The sequence below is a fragment of the Leguminivora glycinivorella genome, chromosome 6 (assembly GCF_023078275.1).
Source record: "Leguminivora glycinivorella isolate SPB_JAAS2020 chromosome 6, LegGlyc_1.1, whole genome shotgun sequence".
Taxonomy (NCBI): Eukaryota; Metazoa; Arthropoda; class Insecta; order Lepidoptera; family Tortricidae; genus Leguminivora; species Leguminivora glycinivorella.
The window spans coordinates 5,124,285-5,136,524 of NC_062976.1; the positions used below are offsets into that span (position 1 = coordinate 5,124,285).

Here is a 12,240-nt window from a genome sequence, read left to right on the forward strand (position 1 = left end):
GTTCCTGAGGAACTTTCATAGTCCCTAATTTATCCCACAGTATATCGTATCTGACCAGGTCAAAAGCCTTCGATAGGTCCAGGAAACACGCATACACTGGTGTGTTTCGTTCAGTGTAGTACTTGACAGTCTGCTTTAGACACAGTATCGCACTTTCCGTTGAGAGTCCCGGCCGGAAACCAAACTGGTTATCGTGCAGCTGTACGTACTTATCTAACTGTGTATTAAGCAGACCGTCTAGCACTTTCGCTACAATTGTGGCCAGCGAGATCGGTCTGTAGTTTGTTTTATCCGATGTGTTTCCAGTTTTGTTTTTTACAATTGGTACTACTATTGTTTTCATAAGCTCAGTCGGCAAATAAGAGTGTCCCAGGCACAACGTGAACAGCAAAGCCAGAACACGAGGTAAATGAGGGCCAGCATGTTGTAGATGTTCGAGGCTGAGCCCATCATGGCCCGGGGACTTGCCTTTAGACATGTTCTTTATAACCATAGCTACATCCTGAGCTGTTATCTCTACGCCTGCAGTAAAAGGCTCACTGGTCTCATCCTCGAGCTCCGAACATGAAGGCCCCAATGGCGATTCAACTAAGAAGTGCTGTTTAAACATGTTAGCTATTTGAATGGGATCACTAACTCCATCGATGCTCACGGGAAGACCCGGTTTGGTACTCATACTGTTTGTACATTTCCAGAACTGTTTAAAATCCTTTTTCGTGTGCAACGATGCCAATTTATCAAATTTAATTTGCTCCTCATTTTTTTGACACCATTTTAAGCGTGATTTAAATATCCCCCTGCTCTCCATCATAGCATCGTATACTGGACCAGAAGTAGGACGATTATACCACACCCAGTCCTGAAACCTATGCCGGGCCTCCCCGTGAGCCTCGCGGACGTACCTATTCCAGCCTATGATTATTTTATTTTTCCTAATTGGCTGAATATAATTGCTATTGACAGCCGAACATTTAAGGGCTTCGATTACTTCATTATATAATTTATCAATAACTGTTTTATGCTCAGCTATCGAACATAATTTATAAGACCTATAACATTGACACAACTGACCAGGTAAGTCTATACAGCCCAAACGCTCGTTACATTTGTCTTTGTATATTTCAATTTGTTTCGCATTTCTGTTTCCCCAGATTACCTTATTGGACACGTTTTTGTAACATGACTTCATGTTTAGCACATTAAAGTTACATTCAATTATAAGCGGGTAGTGATCTGACCACATGACATCAAGCTTAACATATACATTTCTAATAGTATCTAACGTGACATTATTCGATACTAAACAATGATCCAGCCAACGCCGTGAACTATAAGACCATTAAGACCTATTTGTACAAAATGTGTCTTTTACATGAATGCCACATTGACATTGTCATTTATAATTTGTACACAATTTTTACCAAGCATCATTACGCGTGATCCCGCGAGTTTACATAAAAATATTTCGAATTATTTACAAAAATGCCGGACGACATACAAATACGACGCTACGAATCTATGCTGTTCAACTACGGGACAGTACAGAGGACAGATTACAGGGAGAATGAGATCAAAGCCCCCGTGCCTACACTTTACAGAGAGAAGCCTCCGAAGCGAAGAGCAGAATTCAAAGGGATTAAGGACACGCAGACTATGAGTGAGAGGCTGCCCATACCGTTCGATCTCTTTATTAAACCCAAGGACGTCGTGAAGACTAACCCTAGAATTCCGCAGAAGCCTTTCGTAAGTAAGAATGACAATAATATCTAATGGCGCAATTTCATTAGTCGATAGGGTCCGCATTCGGGGTGCGAGAGATTTCTAGAACGCGTGCCAAAGGGCCCGCATTCAGGGAATTTTTTCATATTCATATACACCGTGTTTCACTTAACACTAAAAACCTGAAAACAGTTTGTTCAGAATCGAGAGTAGAATCGATTGAGCTATATCTTGATGGGGGTAATATTTTTATTTAAATTAGTATTATTAATTATTTTTTACGTGCCCATTCTATTGTACTCGTAATACAACATTGTGTATATCGCATTGCTAGAGGTTGTTTACCTTTTTTCAGTATTTAGGGGTATTAATACTGGCCGGTTACTTGGACGTTTATTTTTTCCGCTAGTAGTTTGACGTTGTTTGTCAGTTTAATCTTAATGTTTATCATAAAGTCATAACAAATTGAACTCGTACCTAATTACAACCTTGTCATTTTGAATATTGAGTTTATTTGCTTACTGCGATTACCTGTCCAATTTGAAGTTTACTGTGACAAAGCTTTAAAGTGTTTTACAGTGACATCTTAGCTGTCTATTGGTAAACCTTATGTCGTTGCAGTAACGTACACAAATAAATAGTCTTATGGTTTATGATGGTAGTTAGCAATTATTTTATTGAGTGTAGAGCTAAAAGTCAAGTAGAGCTGTACAGAAAATTAAAAATTCAATTTAAAAAAAAGTAACGATCAGATTAAAAGATGAATACCCTAGATGAGTTTAAAAAAATAAAAATCAGTTGGGGTGTCTGAGGTTTTGAGTGATACCGGAAACACCGTGTATTCATATTTATTAATTATTAAAGTAACAGTAACTTTCATTGGTTGTTATCTCGCCTGCCGGGGAGTCCCCGTATGCTGCATACCGAACGAGTTGACCAATAAATTGCACCACTTTCATTGGTGGTCGTCTCACCTGCGGGGACTCCCCGTCATGCTGCATACCAAACGAGTTAACGACCAATTCAATAGGCTAGTTTCCTACTAGTCAAATCAGCTTCTTTTTAAGAACTGTCAAAACTATTTGCTAATATGGAATTACTATGAATTACTGAGAGTGACGTCACGGTCAATTTATTTACTTTATGTCTTTCTGCTTGACTTATTAAATAGAAATTATGTATAAAAGTAACTATTGTCCATATTGTTCTTTTAATTATGTGGTGCTTTATTTCGTGCACTGCATAAAATATTTTTCCCCTCACTAGCTCGGAAACACGTGTTTTGTCCTTTAATACCAGCGGGTAAAAACGCATTTTATCCACTAGTGGGTAAAGTAATTTGTCCTTGAATAAAGTCAAATTAACTGCTTTAAAATTGATAAAAGTAGGAGAATCTAGTAATAAAGATGATTTACCGCCTGTGGAACTACTGGAAGGAGTGATAAACGCATTTTTTGCGTTGTAGTTTCCTCGCTATAGTGAGGGGAAAAGTTTTGTGTTACACTCGGGTGCAAAATGTATTTTACTTCTCGTGTGTTACAAAAACTCGCAAGTTCAGGATTCTATTCTCGAACCACTCGCTTCGCTCGTGGTTCAACTATAGACTCCTTTCACTTGCTCGTTTTGCAATTCCACACTCGGCGTTAAAATACAACTTTGCCCCCTTGTATAACAAATAACTATTATTTTAAGTATAGGAAACTAGCCTATTGGACCACTTTCATTGGTTGTTATCTCGCCTGCCGGGGACTCCCCGTATGCTGCATACCGAACGAGTTATCGACTAATGAAATTGCGCCATAAAGCGCGCTCAACACTCGCGCGAGATGCCGCGAACACGAGTACCTATGGAGTCCATACTATACTATTTTTCACCTTAGATGAGTTCCGTGACACTTCTGAATTACGCACTATGTTCGCGACAGAGCCAGACTGCTTTTCTGTCGGCATCTGGCGTCGACGTTTGCCATTCGGCTAAGTCAGCTGTTTTTGACTTTTGCGCAATAACGGTCAGCGCTAGAGTACTAGATTAAGGGCCAGTTGCATCAACCACATTTTACAGACACATCATCGTCAAACAGCAGACGTCTATGGAACTTCCCATACAATAAAATTTAACGAACGCTTTAACGGTGACAGATGGTTTGATGCAACCGGCCATAAATATAAGCATTATAAGCTGTTAACGAACATTGACTTGCAGGTAAAACCCGAAGACCTAGGTCGTGAGGAGGCGCAGAGGACCCGCCCGCGCCTGGTTATGACTCCCGCCGTCAGTATGGATGATATTGACAGCAAACAGTATGTACCTATTTAATAATTCTCAGTACAACTTGCTGGCAAAAAAAGAATAGCATCTCGGTTACTCACACATATTAATTTGAACGGCACGACACTATAATGTTGCCACTTTTTAATTAATTATGTGTTTTGCAAAAAAAAGTAGAAAGGGGCGCCACCGTCTATGTAAACCGTTTTGATACTTTTCTATGAAGTTACCTAAGTGTTGCTATGATAAAAAAAAATAGTTAAATAAATAATTTCTTCTCTTTTTGTTGTATAATTGATGTTTTTCGTCTATTTTTAACTTCTCGCCCCCGCATATGGGTCACGGCAAACCTTGTAAACAAGCCATAATTTTGAATGCTCATTTTGGGACAGCACACCTATTTAAAGATCGTTTACATTGTAGGTACTGCTAGGTTTAGCATGTCTTGATCTTGTTACAGTTGTGAACATCAATCCTAACAATTTTTATTGAAGTGAAACTTCAATTGAGACTTCAAACTGATATTTAGCGTCAAAACGTTTAAGGCCGGCAACAGACAGTCTTAGCCACGGGGGCAACAGTTGCTCGGCGACTTTCGTATTTGTATGAAAAGTTGCGTCGCCTCGTGTGCGCACTTTCATACTAGGCCATGGTCGCGACAACAGTTGCCCGCAACAGTTGCCGGGAACAGTTGCCCGTGTGCGCGCTCTCTTAAATTTCATAATCTTAAATCAGATCGAGTGCACGGATTTCCATACAATTTCGCAACTGTTCACACACAGTCTTATTTTTTAAGATTATGAATTTTTCAGATTGATCTGACAGATTGCGAATAATCTGAATTTTAAGAATGTGTGTGGCAAGGCAGTCGATCTAATTTTATAAGATTATATTTTTTTAAGATTATGAAATTTAAGACTGTCTTTTGCCGGCCTAACACTCACTGACAGCGTTAAACGTTCAACTCTCAGTGTTGCCAACTGGAATTTTGAAATACCGCTTCCTGTTTTCATTTCCACATTACGAAGTTTCACTTCTTCCGCGCGAAGGGACTCTACGCACTATTTTTATATTTCTAGAGTCCGCGACTTGCTGATAAAGGACATTTACAAGAGCACAGTCCGGATCGCGACGGAAGAAGGCGTTGCGCTCACCAACTATAAGACAGTCCGAGCTCCGTTACCGGACCTGCCGGCACCAGCTAACCCGGTAGGTAACCACAACCACAGAATCATAAATTACACCCCTTCGGCCGCGTACGTAACCGCCAGTCCGTAACTATTGTAGTTGCGGTCGAAGAATTTTTTGTCCTTGTACGAAACCAATTACGATCCAAGAAATTTAATTCTTTGTAGGAAACCAGTTTTATTCGAAATATGAGCATTTCGTCGTGCTCCTATTTCTAGGCTATTTGCCCTTCGGGCATGTAAAGATACCTAACAAACCTAACCTACCTATAGTTTTGCACTTGCAACAAGTTTCTTACAGCGAATAAAAACTCTTTGTTCGTAACTGGTTTCGTACAAGGAATAAAAATTCTTCGATCGCAACTAGCGTACTACGTATGCTGCCGAAGGGATTACAGTCTCGTGAATACTAGGGTGTCTAGGTACCGCGGGATCTACGGGAGCGCTCGCATATACCTGCGCAATTGCTAACGCATTGGACCGGCAATCCAAGGATGTGTGTTCGAGTCCCACGTTGGCCAGAGTCGATCACTGTTGATTTTTATTTTCATTGGAATTGATGTCTGCATTTATAATTTGCGATATACCTGGTGTACCTATTCTCAACCGGAGTGTCGTCGGGATAAAGTTCAACAGCAACAGCAGTGATGTGATGAAGTTTAGCGGCCATTTGCAAAATTGACATCATATCGCTCAAAATATTCTTCCGAGTAGGTACCTACATCCCGTTTTACCTACAAGCGGCAGAACACGTAGTCAGAGATGTTCTTACTTTTTAACCGCCGCCCCAAATCTCAAGGAAGGTGGTTCTCAATTCGCCTGTTTGTTTTTTTTTGTTTGTGCCACGATATCTCCGTCGCTACTGGACCGTTTTTGAAAAGTTTTTTTTTTATCGAATGTACATATATGCATACAGATTGGTCCCATTTTTATCAGAACCCAGTTCTGATGATGGGATTCTGGAGAAATCGAGGGAACTCCTCAAATCTGAAAGGCATACATATGAAGATTTTTGTGTTTTTATAAGAACAGCATGCATTTACGTATGGAACAGTGACAGTTGGTGCAGTGGAACTACTGATGATGGTCAGAACGGAACTCCTCAAATCTGAAAGGCATACATATGAAGATTTTTGTGTTTTTATAAGAACAGCATGCATTTACGTATGGAACAGTGACAGTTGGTGCAGTGGAACTACTGATGATGGTCAGAATGGAACTCCTCAAATCTGAACGGCACACTTATACGAGCCCCAATGCAAATGATATCGTCTAGTATGAAAAAAATATTATGTCCTAACTTCGACCTCAAAATTCAGGATGAATTAGATGATTAGTAGAACATGTAACATAAAAACAAGAGAGCTTATAATGCATATTTTATTTATTCAAAACATAAATTAACAATTTTCCTCACTAGTAAACAAAAAAACATAATTTCACCAAATGTAACACTCGCAAAAATGTTCGTCTTCAGCGTAGCCGATGCAGAAAAGAACAACTACCACTTGGTGGCGTCACCTTTTGCATCTAAAACGGCCTTAATTCTGAGCGGCATTGTATGTACCAACTGTCTTTACTCCTCAGGGGTTATTCCATTCCAGACACCCACAAGTTTCTCCTTAAAATCAGCTTTGGATTTAGAAGGATCTTTTCGCAACTTTTTCTTCATTTACCACTACAAAGTTTTTATGGGAGACAAGTCTGGACTGCTGGATGGCCATGATATGGTAGGAATTTGTTTTTGTTTCAGCCACTCCATCGTTGTCTTGCCAGTATGACATAAAGGCACCATCTTGTTGAAAAGTAAATCCATTTATATACTTGAACTTTCTTATAGACGGTAGTGAACTCTATTCCAAGATGCTTTTGTATTTCTCTGCATTGACGGTTCCATCTATAAATTGCAGACATCCCACACCCTGTGCCGACATACAGCCCCAAATCATTTAAAGATACTGGAAACTACACCTTGCTTTCAAGACAGTCTTTGTGAAATGCATCTCCTTTTTCTTGAATGACTTTACTTCGTTCATCGCCAACTATGACCTCAAATTTGGATTTGTCGCTCCATATTATTTTTCGCCACTGATCGGCAGTCCAGTTTCTGTACTTTTGTCCAAATTTCAACCTGTTAGTTTTCTGCTTTTGAGTAAATAATGGTTTCTGTTTAGCGGTGTGAAAACCGAAGCCCATTATTTTCATTACTGTCTTTCAGGTATCGACTGAAATGTTTATTTTGATCGCGTCATGCCATAGTTAGGTAAGTTCTCCTGCTCTTGCATGACGATTTTTCCTGATGATGCTCCTCAAAATCCTGTTTTCTCTTTGGCAGTTATTCTTCGACGGCCAGATTTATTTAAACAGGAGACGGTTCCGTGTTTTAGTTGATGCTGGATGATTGTATGCGCCGTAGATCTTGGCAAAAAAAGGTCTTTGGATATTTTGGAACGTAGATTTGCCGCTATTGTTACTGGAAATTATAATTTTCCTCACTGATTCAGGCACCGACTTACCTCTTGCTATTTTGGTATAAAAATGTTGTAGAATAATTATATTTTTTACAGAATTTACCTTTTTATGTAGCCGTATATCATATCAGACGACTTATAATATTATTAATTCAATTTAAAATATTATTGTATAATATAAATCTTACTAAACTATTTTTATTTAAAATAGACGACCTATTATGCCTCAAATATGAACTAGGCGTATTTTTTTGCTTTAGATATGTTATTTTTATGATATGATTATATTAAAACATATAACATTAGGGCATTTTGTACGGCGCAAGATTAAACTAGTTTTAATGGCTTAGTGTGTCGTGTATTCCATTTATCATCAAAGTCAATCTGGGTTTAAACACCAGTTTCGGAAATAAATATCGCACGTTGAAGTGTGACTAGACGATATCATTTGCATTGGGGCTCGTAGTGACTTTGGTATTTTTATAAGAACAGCATGCACTTACGTCCAGAACAGTGACAAAAAATGTTTAAAGCAGTCTCAAAAAATACCTACACATTTCTACATAATCCAACATTCGCAAGTACCTTTCACCAGAACCCCAAAAGCGGCGGTTGTTTTTCTTAAAAAATATTTATTGTATACCTACAGCTTTTGATTATCTGACATTTTGTTTACAGATTACGTTACCTAAGCTCAACGCGCAATACGTGTCTCCCGAGTGGCGTATGGACTCAGTTTCGTGGGATAATCGCCAGCTGCGCACCTACTGCGACGCCACTCAGAAATTCTGGCTCGAAAGAACTCCTAAGTAAGCTGCTTTTTTCTAAAATTCACTGACGGGACTTAGGGTTGGTTGCACCATACCGCTTGCCATGTTAGTGTTCCTGTTTTTTTTTTTTTATGAGCTAGGAGGCAAACGAGCAGACAGGTCGCCTAAAGGTACGATCCGATCACACCAGAAGTTCGTTAAATCTTATTGTATGGGGAGTTTAATTTGGTTGCCACTGGACCATAATTTTACACAGAGGTGCCAATCGTTTGCGTCGTAGCTAATGAAAACTCCTCTTCCATATTAGTGTGACAGAAGGGCTGGAGAATGACATAGGATATAGGATACTTTTTGTCTCTTTCTAACCCCCCACTTCCCTAAAACTGGGAGTGGGCGTTTGTATGGAGCATTCCGCAAATTTCGAATTAAGAGGCCGTCAATATCAAAAAGTAGAAAATCGTAAAATTGGTAGTTTTCTACGTCCGGTTTTAGTTTCAGTATATACTTATTGATAAGAAAAGCACTTGTTTTAAACAGCGCGTATTCTTATCTACAAAATCAGTAGTTAACATCAAGGAAAAGTTACTCCCTGAATTAATTATGATTTTTTTCCTGACGCTAGTTTAAGAAAACCCGCAAATAGTGCTCACGTCTGAGTGAGCTGAGCTCAATTTTGTATACTTTAGGCTGCTAAAATTGATGTTGTCGCATTACTTATATCCTAAACTAAAAATTCAGTAGTTTACATGTGTGTTATCATACTTATCATGCTACTAAAATACAGTAAATGGAAGTTAAACGACATCAATATTTGTCTAAAAATACTTCGAATCAAATGGCAATTACTTCGAAAACCTTTTAGGCAAACAAAAGGCTTTCTTGATAATTATAAACTTTAAGTATGTGTATGCAAAATAGTGTGTAATACAAATCAGGAAACACTTCCAATTTTAGATACATACTTACTTAAAGTTGTAACTAAAATGCGGTCGGCCCCTGTCGGCATCTTCATAAATTTGAATATGTACGACCGTGTTTTAGTTTTAAAATAATGTTATTTTATAAGCTAGATAACTGGACTACAGAATTATTACCTTTTCATATTTTTCCTTACAAAGAGAACGAATAAAATCAATGTTGAATATAAACTTTCGTCAATTTTCCATACAAACGTCAAAACTGCGAACAGATTCTATTGAGTCAGACGCCCGATCGGGCTCGTTCGGAGCGGACGTGTCGCCAAATTTGCTCCAATGACATTTGTTTTTGACACTGGAAATCATATACGGATACAAAAAGATTGCCAGTGCTATGAATGTATTCAAAAGTAATAAGGTAAATAAATATCGTCACGTCTAAAAGAGTCTCAGTTTAAAATCGTTTTTTTTTGTGTTGTTTACTACTTATTATTGTTGAGAAATAAAAAAATATATGTAACTTTAATACAATGATAAGAAATATAGGTATTTTTTGTCTTCTATACTTTATTAAAATGAAAGAGTTTTAAAATTAATTTTAACTCGTTGGACTTTATTTTCATTATACTGGTCACATTATTTAGTGTGTCAGTGTGTGTAACATTCTCTATCGCGAAGAGACATTCAGTGTGGCGTATGAAAAAACTAACAGAACTAATCATTATAATTATATTCTATAAACGATTATTTACGTAAATGGCAAAATTACTAATTGTTATAATATATTATCTTATCACAAAATTGTTCTGTATGACTTACCTTCTTACGTTCAATATAATTTTTAAATGGTGTTTGCACACGGGGCACGTAACCTTAGATTCAGACAACTTTAACTAAATTTTGAAAATTATTATTTTAATGAAGAATTCTATATATGGCAACAATTTTACATGTAAACTGACTGTCAACCTCTGTTCATACATAACCTCAACCTTTGTCTCAGTGCATTTATAACGGATGTTATAATGGCTAAACCGATCAGGAACAGTGAATTATTTTAATTCATTCGGAAAAGGGTTTAACCATTTATAATTAGAATAAACGAAGCACTGTTTTTTACACCAGAGTTGTTTTGATTTTATATGGTGTTTGCACAAATTTATTTTGAAAAATAATCGGAGTCAATTCGTGTGAGATGGTAACACTAAATTGACACTGTCCGCAATCTAAACACGCGGCAGTGTGTCAAGCCAAGTTCAAGTAACCGAACTGGCAGACAACATCGTGTGTAATATTACACGAACTATTTGGAGCCTCTATGGGCGTCCTCACAACAAAAACTATTTCACATAAACGTCTTAAATTTGGCTCTTATATTGATATTTGTGACATACATATTATGTGCCTGTCGTGATTGTTTCACCGGATGGTCTGATCGGAAGATTAGACCATTTCGTTGGATCTCCTTCTTGTTTATGTCTTATTATTTGTAACGTTTATTTTGTGTGTGTGTTAACGAATAAATTAATTATATTCTATTCTATTCTATTATAAAAGTTATAAGAAATGATATTTTATGTCATCAATTGTCATAAAACATTTTGAGGACTGCCATTGAACTTGGCACCCGTTTAGATCTCACTGCTTTTGTCGTTGACGCCAACAACCAAGGCATATATAATATTGAACTTGGCTCAATATTTCCCTTTTTTGGTTTTGATGGGATTTTAACGTTACAACTGATCTTCAGTGAAACTATAGACCTGTCTTAAGTTCCTCTCACTTAGGTCACTGACCTCTTCCAGTAAATTGCGGTAGTGTGCGAAAAGTATGTTGGTGAGTGTGACGTGCGTTAGTGTGTGTAAATGGGGTAATTTGACAGATACTGAATTTTTACCCATCGTGACGGGCTCTTAAACGCGAGCGAAGCCGCGGGCAAAAGCTAGTTCTTATATATAGGTGAGCAATTCCCAAAAAGTTTGTACATTTGGATCACGTCTCCGATTTTGATAAAAATTGGTAGGCTGATAGAGTCCAGAGGACGTGATCCAAATGTATCTACAAACTTTTCGGGAATTGCTGAGGTATAGTTGCTATACGCATAAAAAACTACTAATCTAAATACTTCGCAATAGTCTAACTCCTTTATTCATAAACGTACTCTAAAGTTATTAAGCCGATAAAGTTTTGTTTGTCCCTTTCCGACGTATCGGTGTGATAGAAAAGGACAAACGAACTTTATCGGCTTGATAACTGAGTACGTTTATGAATAAGGGGGTAAATAATTAAAGCTTCTTATTTGCCAAGAGTGGCACTAAAACCTGAGTAGTTTCATGTGCTCAGCCTACCCCTTTATGGGGTACGGGCGCGATTGTATGTATTATGGAGGTATTATGTAAGTAATCATCCTTTTCCGTAGATGCAGCGTCTGTGACGACACGGCGGCGAGGACGGCGCAACAGAAAATGAAAGACAGAATGAAAATGCGGGCGTGAACAGGAAGCTTTATTGTCAAATATACCACAATGTCCACAATACAATTTGTTAGTAATATAAAGAGTTCAGGCCAATATAAATAGGCAACGATTTTGATTGACCCGTTTCTATGGTTATTTACAGCTTGGCAAAAAAAAGAGAAGAAATGGTGTACTAAAGTATTTGTCATAAGCAAATATTCTCATAGAAGTATCAGTGAAAATATTTTTTGCAGTTTTCTATAGTGAGAGGAAAAGCGTTACACTTGGGTGCAAATATATTTAAAAGATCGAAAAACGCATCGCTCGAGGCTCAACTATAGAATCCTTTTTTCTAAAATAGGTTAATTATAACAAATGTTTTTCCTACTCAGAATTACGAGCCCTTTTCATCCTACTAGGCAGAAAAAGCGTCCCAAATTTAGTTTTTCCA

The 12,240-nt window shown here is 37.8% G+C and overlaps 1 protein-coding gene across 1 annotated transcript; it reads left to right on the top strand.

Annotated features, from left to right (window-relative positions):
• Positions 1-1,336: 1,336 nt before the first annotated feature.
• LOC125226900 lies at positions 1,337-12,027 on the top strand. Its single transcript, XM_048131077.1, has 5 exons — positions 1,337-1,743; positions 3,923-4,020; positions 5,068-5,197; positions 8,325-8,455; positions 11,753-12,027. The coding sequence occupies exons 1-5, from the start codon at positions 1,483-1,485 to the stop codon at positions 11,826-11,828; spliced, it is 696 nt and encodes a 231-aa protein (XP_047987034.1). The 5' UTR covers positions 1,337-1,482; the 3' UTR covers positions 11,829-12,027.
• Positions 12,028-12,240: the final 213 nt, after the last annotated feature.